The following is a 12841-nucleotide window of genomic DNA, read 5'->3' on the forward strand; positions in this document are numbered from 1 at the left end:
TCCTTTATGCTAGGCCTTTTTTTTTTTTTTTTATAGATGAGATGGCTGAATTGCTAAAGGTGGTGGGCTTGCCCAGTAGAACATTGCCCCAGTTGATTAGGCCAGTACTCCGTGTGTTTGAAGTTCTCTCCATACCATGAAATTGTCTTCTCTCTTTGGGGAAGGAATAAAAAGATTCCACTTGGCATCACGTTAATAGAAGTTGTTAGTTTTAATATATTGTCATGCTTAAAGTATTTTATTCTTATAGGCAGGGGCTTAGACCTATTCCTGAAGCAGAAATTGGATTGGCGGTCATTTTCATGACTACAGAGACTTACTGTGATCCTCAGGGCCAGCCCAATACAGGTAATTAAAGCATTATTTTATTGATTCTTTAACAACTTTATTTGTAACTTGGTGATGCAGGCTGTGTGCACATTACTCTGTATTTGTGAGGGATGACCATTTCACCATCTTTTAAAACTCATCTGTTTACCATTTCATTTATTTATTTGCTAAATACTTGTGGCTGCCATGTAGTACAGGGCACTGTTTCTAAAGAAGTGGTGAATAAAGTACAACTATGTTACTGTGAACTTTATATGCTAAAGGTCAGGCTTCAAACAGTTAACAAGCAAACAGACATATCTGATAAGTTCAGTTAAATCCAAGCACCAAGATAAAGCTAAAACAAGACCTGAAATTCTCCCTGTGGAGCTTCTGCTCAAGATGTGTTCTTCCTGTTCTCACAGCCACTGCCCCACTTGAACCTTCCATTGTCTTCCTTTCCTTAGGGCTGTTATGATTGTGCCCAGTAATGGTCCTGCCTCCATACTCATCTCTACAGTTAACATTTCACTTTGCCAGTAGAATCATCTTTTCTTAAAACCTTTTACTAGCTCATTATTTATAAAATAAAACCCTAAGCCCTTCGTCTAGAGTTCTGAGCCCTCAACAGTTTAGCCTTTCTCCTCCCATCCTCATTTTTTTAAAAAATATATCTCCCTACATTTTATATGTGCCATATTATTTAGAGTTTCCACACTCCTTGATCTTGCTCATCATGGTCCCTGTTCTAGAATGCCAACAGTGCTCTTCAAAATTTAACTCACTTGGCAGATGCTCACCTCCTTCATGAAGTTTTTCTAAGTTGTTTTCTCTCCCATAACTCTCCTCCAAGTCAGAATTGTTCTATTTCTATACCCCAATAACTTTTTTTTGCATTCTAGCTAGACTTTCTTCCTACTTTGAAATATAACCAGTTGTTTCCATGCCTTTTCAGCCACTAAATTGGTTATAAGCTGTAATTCATTTTGGATTCCCTGACAGCACCAAGCATAGTACTTGTTTATACTAGGTATGAATATTTGCTTAATTGAACTAAATTATTGGCACACAGGATTATCTTTGCCAGTGTGGAGCAACAAAGTTTTATCATCCACTGTTGGAAATGTGTTCATGGCCAAAAGGGCCTTAGAGATCATCTAATCTGTCTTTCTATTAAAAGGTAAGCGAGCTCGTAAGGTTGAGAACAGTTAAGATTCCATAAATAATTCATGGCCAAGCCAATCCTAAAATTTGGGTTTTCTGAACACTTAGACCAGTACCTTTTCTGTTGTTTCACTTCATTTAGAAACAGAGTCATAAGGAGTAAAAATCAACATTTTAATTAGTAGTATTACTTCTTGCACATACTCATAGGTGGGTCTGTGTAGACTCCAGGTCCTAGACATCTGACATACAAACAATTTTAGAATACAACCCGTTGGTAGGGAATAGAATAAATGCATGTGTCTCTCCCTCCTGTTCTCCCCTCCTTATTTTCTTCCATCCATGTTTGTTTTTTTGTGAATGAATTCAGCAAGGATTTATTGAACATCTGTTACATACCTGTAATTATTCTAAATACTTGGAATAAAGAGGTGAGCAAATCAAAGCCCTGCCCCTGTAGTGTTTTTAGCAAGGGGAATATTGTAAATCTTTTGTTCACAAACATCCCTTATTCTGTGTCATTAGATTCAACTTACAGTTTCTTTTAGTGATAATATAAACATTTATAATTACTGTTTTTTACAAACCTCTATGCAAGCTGAAATGAATTCTAGGGATATATGTTTTTAAGGAAATGACAGTGAACTTCTAAGAGGGTCATACATGGAAAGTGGCAGAATTTGGAATTAGTAATAAACATTTACTAAGCACATCCTATGTCATGACCTAACAAGTGATGATTTAGCTTAGATGTGAACTTTTTAAAAATTTTCAGTTAATGACTTAATTCCATTAACTTATTTATGTATCTGTCATGTCCCAAACATTGCTCAGGGACTGGAGATTTAGAAATGAACAAGAACCAGTTCCTGTTCTCAAGGAGATTTCAAGTCTAATAAGGGAAAGTAACAAGTAAGCAAGTGTAGTACAAAGTGATGATGACAATAACAGCTAATACTTGCATTGTACTTATTGTGTTCCAAGCATTTTTCTAAGTGCTATCCATGTATCAGTTCATTTTGTCCTCAAAACAAAATGGTCCTGATTTAATGGATGAGGAAACTAAGGCATAGAGAGGTTAGATAACTTAAGGCATATAGCTAATGACAGGTGTGTTGAAAGTTAGCATAGTGATGTAAAGGGTGGTATGAAAGCAGAAATGAAGGATACCTAACTCAGTGTGGGGTGGGAGGTTCAAGCAAAGTATGCCAGAGAGTGACACTTGAATTAAGTTGTTATTCTAGTAAATTAGAAGATGAAGTAATCATTAGGTTTTCTGGAGTGGCCACAGAATTTATGCCTAAAACTGTTTATGTCTTCTTTTCAAATAGTATGCCTTCAGAAACTGAAACTCACATTAATTTTGATTTGTGTCAGCAGTAGAGTTGATACTCTTTCTGTGGGGAAGAAATGCAATTTTTTTGTCTCCTGACTTAAACCATAATTTGAATTATAACTTAAGTTGATTTTATTTTTATTTAAGTTGTAATACTTCACAAAGGATATGATGTAGCTTTAAAATGATTTGATTTAGATGAGCCCATTACAGATGCCAAGAGGCTGCTTTTAGGCTGTTTCATTAAACATTTATTGGTTCCACTGAGTGAAGATAACTGTGTTCTATGTTGCCTACTTAATTCCCTCAGCATGGCACAGTCTACCCATTTTAAGTGGCAAAATGTCCATCTTGTGTCTAACAGTTATGATTCTTCCTTTCACTTGTGTGATTTACAGCACTGAAGATGACTCCAGGGCCAGGCCTTTCCCAAGGCTTGTCAGTCAGTGAAAAGCTAATGCCAAGTGCCCCAGTGAATACCACGACATACGTAGCTGACACGGAATCAGAGCAAGCAGATACATGGTAAAGCTTCATTGTTAACAAACTTGTTATTTTATCAATAAATTAATAGTATATTCAAGAAGTAAAGTCAGTGTCTTTATCAAATCAGCTCTTAGGAGATAAAGCATGGGAGAATGAGATGCCAGGGAAAATAATATATTAGATCAAGGATTAGTAAACTTTCTATAAAAGACCAGAGAGTCAATACTTTTGGCTTTGTGAGTCATTGATCTGTGTCACAGCTGCTCAACTTCGCCATTGTAGAATGAAAGCAGCCATAATGTGCTGTCATGAATGTAAATGAATGTGTGTGGCTGTGTTCCAATAAAACTTAATTTATGAAAATAAGTGGCAAGCCAGATTTGGCCTGTAAGCCGTTGTTTGCTAACCCCTGTCTTATGGTAAAGTTTTTTTGTTGTTCCTTACAAATGTGCATGGAAGACTGTAAAGAATTACACTACTTTATTTGTGACTGTTGAAACAAGTTTGGAATAAATTTGTACTACGATGTTGCCTTTATCTGAATATTACTTTAACTTTGGAGCAATACTTTGTGTCTACCTGGCTATCTTAATAATTAATATTTGCTCATAAAGATAGTTTTCTAGTGGTTTTCTATTTGAAGAGGTTTTTTGTTCTTTGGGGAGTTTTTTTTTAAGCAAGCAGAGGTCACTTGTATTCTGTGGTATTTTTCATTTAAGAGAGTGTATTATATTTTAAATACATAGTGAACTATTCATACTGAAAAATACTTGTGATATCACTATATTAGATCATATTTAAATTTTTAATACATCTTTTTTTATATTGAGTCCAGATGTAAGTTTTTAAAGAGAAACTATTATTTTGAAAGTCACGTATATGACCACTTCACTTGTTTTTTTGTGAAATAAGAATATTAAAGGCAGTTTATGTAACCATACATTGTGGAACCGTGTGTGTGTATGCGTGTGTGTTTTAAATATTTTTCTGGTAGTATAGAGTTATATTCTACTCTAGGGACTGCCATCTGGCTTAAATGTAACCATATCAATTCATCTATATTCCTGCCATCTGGCTGGAATATAACCATATCAATTCATCTGAATCTAAATTCACCTCATTTAGATCTAAATGGGATCTAAATATCTCATTATGTATGATGCTGGAGTTATAGATTGTTCTTTTTCTGATTTTCCTTTTTTTATTTTTTGCGTGAAAATAATTATAAAATTTTAAACAAAGAAAAAATTATCTAAGATTATCACCTAGTTTAATTTATAATAGAATACTAGGTTGATACTCAGTGTGTGTATGACAGTTTTTTATAGTAGAGTATGCTGGACGTTGTGTGCTATAGGGAATGAAGACGAGAATTTTATCATTTGTCGTTAGGGAGCGTTGATCAAAAAGGAGCAAGTTTTTTTGGGATAGTGAGATATATTCCCTTAATTATTGTCTAAAGATAATTATGTTCTAAAGCTGTATCACATGAGTACTATTTAGAGGACTTTTTTTCTAGATAAAAATTGCTATAAATTTTATTGTTTACATTGCATTCTTTTCTTTTGTTGCAGTATGGATTTGAGTGAAAGACCTAAAGAAATCAAAATCTCCAGAGTGGAACAAAAATTCAGAATGCCCTCACAAGGAATATCCACTGTGAGGGAACCCCCCAAAATAATCTCTAATGATAACAGTGCAGTATCAAATACTCTGGAAAGGCTGAAAATCCCAACCTACCAGCTTTCACCAACTAAATTCTCAGGTGTAAATAAAAGTGGAGGTCAGCCTTCTCAGCAGCTGCAGACCAACTCCATCAAAAACTACTTTCAGCCTTCTACCAAGAAAAGGTATGTTTGTAAATAATACTTCTCTGTGTCTCTGAAAAATATTAAGAGAATGGCATCTAGCCTGTTGCGCTGGACTATGCTTCTGTAGAAAACTGACCCTTTGACCTCATTCCCTCTCAGAAATGTCCCATGTCTGCTTCTTCACTAAGGTCTTTTAATAGATAGATTCTCCCTCACCCCTTTTTTCTTGTGTACCTTAAGCTTATCTGTTGTTTCACTTTGCTGTACTCCTTTTGAAGAAGAGCTTCCCACGCCTCAGTTCTTTGAACTTCTCTCACTTCCTCTAGGACCATGCTCCCTCAATTATTCTGTCATTTTCTAGCACCTTTTTTTTTTTAAGATTTTATTTATTTATTTGACAGAGAGCGAGACAGCCAGTGAGAGAGGGAACACAAGCAGGGGGAGTGGGAGAGGAAGAAGCAGGCTTCCAGCGAAGCATGGAGCCCGATGCAGGGCTCAATCCCAGGATTCTGGGATCATGCCCTGAACCGAAGGCAGATGCTTAACAACTGAGCCACCCAGGCGCCCCATTTTCTAGCACTATTAATTATTCTAGGTCGTTCACTATTCAAAAGCTCTATCTCATTTTTGTATTTTAAAACTTTCCCTTGACTTGGTTCTTTCCTCTAGCTACTGCCTCTTGTTTTTCACAGTAATTATTAAACTTCTTAGAAAAGGAGGTTATTGTTATTGCTCCCATTTCTTAACCAGCAATATTGCATCTTGATGTGATGTCCTTGAAAGTAACCACTGGCACAGTTGCCAACTCTAGTGGCCTTTTGGTGCTATTCAACTCTTGAACCTTTCTCTTCTGTATAGTGTCTTGGTTTTTGTCGTAGTTGGCCTCTCCTGGTTGTTTTGTCTGTCTGACTTTCCCCTTTGCCCCCTTTGGGGACTTCTTTCCCTTTTTCTAACACTACTTTTTATATGCCGTATACTGTACCTTCAGAGTTTCATAACTTTATTACAAATGATCAATATATGTGGCCCTAACTTATCCCTTAAGCTTCACTTCTACTTTTCTACAGGAATTTTCTGCTGTTTTCCCAAATAATAGGCATAAACCTTTTCCCCTCTGTCATCGAATACATATTTTTTTATTAAGAGTTCATTTTGTCAAAATTTTTGACTCTTTCTCTTTTGCCTCCCCCAAACAGTAGTATGATTCTTATTTTCATTGTTTTATAAATTCCTCCCTTTTCATCTGTTTGTATTGCCCACCCTCTGACTCAAACTCTGACCACCTGAATTATTAGAAAAACCTCTTGATCAGTCTGTCTAGTACCCTGATAGTAGGTTAGTATTACTAAAATATCACCTTGACTATTCCAATTTACCATGAATTCAGTAAACTTCTGGGAAGCAGAGATCCACATTTTTATGTTCTCTTTGAACCTTAGTACAATTTAAATGAATAAAGTACTTACTCAGTACTTAATGAGTGAAACAATATTGTACAGAAAACTCTTAGTCATATATTCACGTATTACTTGCAGTATATAGTCTGTACTGTATTCCAGATTTAGCCACTCTGACTTATTATCTTGAATCTAGCTCTCATTAACCCATCAGATTTTATTCCCAAGGTAATTTTTCCCTGCCTACAAGTTCCCTACATTGTAAAGTAAGCTATTGCTTCCTGGCAACAAGTGCTTTGTATTTTTATATCTTTCTACCTTCTCCTCTACATTGATTTATCCTACTCTGCCTTAGCAGAGAAGATAGACCTCTCCCTATTGTTTTAGCCATTGGTTTGATAGTCCTATGAAAACATTAGTGTCCATATGAATTATGCCTTTTTTCTGATGTCCAATTTTTTTTATTTCCAGTGATATTAATAAAATTAAAAATATTGTGAATTAAGTGGGGGGAGTGAATATTGCCAAACCAAAAAATTGCTTACCTGTGTTCATTTTGTTTTGCTTTCTTTTCTCCTTATTTAAATCTAAGGGAAAGAGATGAAGAAAATCAAGAAATTTCTTCACCCAAATCAGCAAGAATAGAAATGTCTTGTTCTCTTTTAGAGCAAACACAACCTTCTACACCCTCAGTATGGAAAAATAAGGAGCAGCATCTATCTCAGAATAAGCCTGTGGAAAAGAAACCAGATAATTTACTTACAGATAGAGATTTAAAATCCACTGTGAAAAATTTTGTCAGTAAATCTCTTTCTACAGAAAAACTAAGATCAGAAAAAAGAAAAGAAATTGATGATTTAGCCATAGAAGATGAAGTATTAGATCAGTTATTCAAGGACACAAAACCAGAGTTAGAAATTGGAATGAGAGTTCAAAAACAAGAGGAAGATGTCAATATTAGAAAAAGGCCAAGATTGGGTATAGAAACAAATGGCACTTCTGATGATGAAGTAATATCAGAAAGTAACAGAATATCTGTAAGTAACATTTTTTAATGAGAAGTACTACAAATAGAAACTTAAAATGTTAAAAAGAAATTTGTGACGGTATAAGTATTCACTCTGTTTCCTTGAGAAAAAAGTATCTTCAACACCCAGTATTAAGTACAAGAATTTGTTAGTTGATAAGGTAAACATTAAAAATACGGTTTTTCTTTGGTAGTATATAATAAATGACAACAAATAAAACTGTTATTCATGATTGTTTTAATAGATTTGCAGACTATACTATTACTATACTACTATATCAAACCTTTGGCCTTGATGGTAAGTATAGGAGATGCCTTAATAGAGGAAACAGACACAGAAAAATGAAGAAAGTTGGTGAAACAAACTACTAAGTAAATTTTTAGCATAAAATAGGTGTAACATTACTAGAATTTTTATTTTCATTTTGATCTTTAATATCCTATTTTCCTGAATGTTGATAATTTGTCTTACCACTTCAGATTATTTCCTATTTTATGTGTAAGTAAGCCTACCATCTGTAAATAGTTAGGTCATTAGGTGGGAGCACTGACCACATGAAGTTAAAAGGTAATATTCTGATCTTTTATATAGGTCCATTAGCTCCACTCTCATTCATGGTTGTGGTCATCCCCTCCTATAAATGACTACTGTGTAAGGACAGGACTAAGGAAAAGGGTAAGAATTAAGTGATTGGAAGGTACAGTGATTCAGTAGGTATTTGTTGAGAACCTAGTGAATATCAAGCACTATAAAATCTATAACTACTGTTGAAAAAACAAAGAATATGTCCTGTTTAGCCAAAATAGTGGCATCTTCATATGAAGCAGAGAATCCTCATTGTTTCTTTTTTTTTTTTTTATAATAATATGTTTTTATTATGTTATGTTAGTCACCATACAGTACATCCCTGGTTTTTGATGTAAAGTTCGATGATTCATTAGTTTGTGTATAACACCCAGTGCACCATGCAATACGTGCCCTCCTTACTACCCATCACCAGCCTATCCCATTCCCCCACCTCCCTCCCCCCTGAAGCCCTCAGTTTGTTTCTGTCCATAGCTCTCATGCTTCATTCCCCCTTCTGATTACCCCCCCTTTCTTTATCCCTTTCTTCTCTTACCGATCTTCCTAGTTCTTATGTTCCATAGATGAGAGAAACCATATGATAATTGTCTTTCTCTGCTTATTTCACTTAGCATTATCTCCTCCGGTGCTGTCCATGTTGCAGCAAATGTTGAGAAATCATTCTTTTTGATAGCTGAGTAATATTCCATTGTATATATGGACCACATCTTCTTAATCCAGAGATGCCCTTCTCATCTGTTGAAGGGCATCTCGGCTCCTTCCACGATTTAGCTATTGTGGACAATGCTGCTGTGAACATTGGGGTGCATATGGCCCTTCTCTTCACTACGTCTGTAGAAGAAGACACAGAAAGATGGAAAAATATTCTATGCTCATGGATCGGAAGAATTAACATAGTTAAAATGTCCATGCTACCCAGAGCAATCTACACTTTCAATGCTATCCTGATAAAAATACCAATGGCCTTTTTCAAAGAACTGGAGAATCCTCATTATTTCTTTTGAGTGACTCCTAAATGCCCTTCGGTGGACCAGCTGTGTCAGAATCAGCTGGTGAGCTTTTTTAAAAATATGAATACCCAGACCAAAACCCCAGAAGGTCCTGATGTAATACATCCAGTTTTTTTTTTCCAGAAAAAGTTTCCTCGTTTTATGAGTTAAGAATTCCTTTTGCTGTCTTTAAAAAATTCTAAAATCTGGCTTAAAGAAGATAGGGTTATTTTGTTCCTATAAAAGAAGCCCAGAAGTAGTAACTGAAGCTGCTTGGAAGTTTCATGGTATTAATTTCTTAGGTGTCTGTTTTTCTCTCTACAAGGTGACACCTCTAGCCATCATGTCAGCTTTACAGGGAGGAAAACAGGGTGGAGAGGGGATAGGGTAAAGGCCTTTCCACTTGAATTCGTCCTCACTTTGTAAGGAACTCTCTCAGAAATCCCACTTTATAACTCTGGTCATTGGCCAGAATTTAGTCCTGGACTGCACCACTCTGCATCCCTCACCTTCACTCTTCAAGAGAGTATGGGAAGTGTTTTAAGCTTGGCACATTGCTGTCCCTAACAAACTAAGCATTAGATAAGTAAGGAAGAAAGAGTGGATATTTAGATATCTTCTAGTCAAGTTGAGAACTTCAGAGAAAGAGGGATTCTTTATTATCAAAGATTAGCCAGCACTTCACAGAAGAGAGAAATTGAACTGGGTGGGTTTATATATCCTGTAAGTTACCATCCTATAAGTTTAGGAATTTCCACTGTAGTGGAAGTTAAGTAAGTTTAATGTGGTATTTGGTGAAATCCAAGGGTTGATTTCCTAACTACGTTTAATAAATTTACATCTCTTTATAAAGTTATGTTTACTACTATTACAACTTTACATTGTTACTTTAGCTCCAGACTATTCCAAAATCTGTGTTGAGACCACTTAGTATTATAAGCATTTAATCTTTAGAAAGTTAGACTCTATATTATTTTACTTACACCTTTGGAAATGCATTTCCCTTGCCATGTCCTTCCCCCTGTATTTATTTCTGTTTTTTCCTGACATGTTCTTCGTTTCTCTCTCTAGTCTTCTTGTCCTATTATCTGCTTCAATTTTTAATAGCCTTTTTTTTTCCCCCTTCAATTCTTTCCCAGATTGGTCCTCTGCTCACAGTATCTGCAGCTCTTTCTGGAAATGGTTGTGATTTTAATAACAGACCTCTTTGGTCCCTCCTATATGACTGCTAATTAATCTTCCTGAATACTATACATTGACTGTACATTCTCCCAGGGCTCATGGTCACCCAAGCATTTGGGCATTAGATACCAGAGTGGAAGAGCCAGGAAGTGAGTGTTATGCACCAGTAATTCAGGAACCATTAAACAGTCTTTTGTGGATCTAAAAAGACCTTTCATTTAATAGCCAAGGTTTACATGCTATGTAATGATATCAGGGAATACAGTCATTTTATTTTGCTTTGTGGTTCTGTAGCATAATTTCCTTTGTCTTTATTTTACTGATTTAGAATTCATAACATTCTAAATAAAAATAGTGTAAAATAAATACATTGTAGAAGACTTTTGGAGAGTGTATAGTGATTTGATTGTGATGCATTTTGGGTATACTAAAAGTTAAATCACTGTGTTCTAGCACTATACATTTTTAGTAAGAACCTGTTACAAAAGTGTTTTTGCTTTCAGTGTAAGATAATTTTTGACGATTTTGTATTTTGAGATAATTGTTGATTCACATGCAGTTGTGAGAAATTATATAGAGAGATCCAATATACCTTTCATCCTGTTTCCCTAATTGTATCATCTTGTGTAACTGCAGTATAGTATCACAGCCAGGAAATTGACTTCGATGAAATTCATCAGTCTTACTCAAACAATGGGAGATTATTTTTAATTCTTTCATTTTTATAAATTTGTTGGAAAGTCCTTGTAGATGTTCATGGATTAAAGGAATTGCACTTAATTTTTCTAGCTATGTAAGTGATTATTGGAAAAAATTTCTCAATCCTTTCATTTAAAAAACTTTTTGCAATTTTAAGGCAAAGATGTGATACTTCTCTTTAACATTGGATTCCTTATGTATATTTCAGAAAAGTAATTTCTAAAATATGTTGATGGTAGAACTATACTTTTTCTATTTTGGGATTTAAATACAGATTCTAGCACATCTGTAAGATTTTTTTCTTTTTTTTAAAAGATTTATTTATTTTAGAGAGTGGGGGCTAGGAAGCAGAGGGAGAGGGAGAGAAAGAACCGTAAGCAGGCTCCCTGTTGAGCATGGCACCCATCCTGAGGCTTGAACTCAGGACCTGAGGTCCTGACCTGAGCTGAAACCAAGAGTTGGACACTTAACTGACTGTGCCACCCAGGCGCCCCTGTAAGATTTTCTGTAAGCTGAAATACAAAGCTGTTGGCTAGACTCCTGCTAGGCGTTTATCCTCGTGTGTGTGTGTGTGTGTGTGTGTGTGTGTGTGTGTGTATAAAAATAAAAATATATGAGAGCTGTGCCTCAGTCTTGGCCTTAAAATTTCCCAGTCTCCATAAAATGCAAACATGACTCATCATCTTTGTTTACATTCCTTTTCTTAAATGCACCCACTATCTACAGAGCATCTTTTCTTCACCTCATTCCACCCTCCTATTCTAAATTAAGGTTTCCTCCTTTATCTCTTAACTGTAGCGTCTTCCAAAGTCTAGTAGTAATACCTACCACTTACTGGATACCATCATTCTGTTTACAGCAACCCTGCAGTGAAGCAGCAGTACTATATGTATTGAACTGATTAGGAAATTGGCAGTAAGAGGTATTAAGTAATTGGCAGTGTCGCGTAGCTGGGTTTTGAACTAGGGCGAAAATACAGGGCTACTCTGCTCTTTAGGCTGTTCCTTTTGTCAGCTTTCTCAGAATGTCATATATTCAGTTATTCTATGCAGTGGGCATGCTGACATGAGAGGATAAGTTTGATAGGGCTTTAAGAGGTAGAATCTTCAGGACTTGGTGATTGACTCAGCATGAGAAATGAAGAGAGAGGAAAGAGTATAGGATAATTCCCAAGCTTAGAGTCTGAGGGCCTGGGTAGGTTGTAGTATGATTCTCTGAGATAGGAAATAACGTGTTCAAGAGGATGAGCAAATTTGAGGGAGTAGGGCATGATGGGGTCAAGGTGTGGGAGAGTAAACTGTTCTGTGAAAACTTCAGTGGATGATGTATACGAAAGTAGTGAAAGGGCAAATGGTAGGCTTGGAGTATAAATTTTTACTCTTACTATTGATAAATGAAGACATTAATTCTCTTTAGTCTGTAGGGAAACAAAGTATGTACGTTTGTTTTCTGCCCCTTCTTTCCAATTTTCTTACTATAATTTTTCTGAATTTTTATTACTGAATCATTGGAAATTTGTTGTAAAACAATATGCTCACCTATTGTATCCCAAGGGATTATAGTTTTTACTGAAAGTATCAGAAAGCCATCTATGTAATATGCTTTTATCGGGAACTTGGTCTGGAGATATGAATATGAGGGGTAGTATGACTATGCAAAGCAGTTTCCATTTTATTGCAGACAAATATCTTGAGAAGTTAAAGTAGCCCTATTTCCTTTTTCCTGGATTAAGGGTGATTCAAAATTAAATGCTGGAATCCTTGAAAAATGTTTTTATTTTAGACTGTAAAAGTAATACATAATTGTGTAGAAATATAGAAAATAGAAACACAGCAATTGCTGATAATCCTACCGT

At 35.5% G+C, this 12841-nt stretch overlaps 1 protein-coding gene across 4 annotated transcripts in view; it reads left to right on the plus strand.

Moving 5' to 3' along the window:
- The window catches only part of NBN (nibrin), a 47610-nt gene that overhangs the window by 20112 nt on the left and 14657 nt on the right, over positions 1-12841 (plus strand). For all 4 annotated transcript variants that reach the window (XM_045806003.2, XM_045806006.2, XM_045806005.2 and 1 more), the window contains exons 8-11: positions 251-348; positions 3208-3334; positions 4870-5145; positions 7096-7540. In XM_045806003.2, the coding sequence (XP_045661959.1) occupies positions 251-348; positions 3208-3334; positions 4870-5145; positions 7096-7540 (946 nt within the window). The remainder of the gene's footprint in view (positions 1-250; positions 349-3207; positions 3335-4869; positions 5146-7095; positions 7541-12841) is intronic.

Source organism: Ursus americanus, chromosome 9 (assembly GCF_024610735.1).
Source record: "Ursus americanus isolate L20-20 chromosome 9, mUrsAme1.1.p, whole genome shotgun sequence".
Classification (NCBI taxonomy): Eukaryota; Metazoa; Chordata; class Mammalia; order Carnivora; family Ursidae; genus Ursus; species Ursus americanus.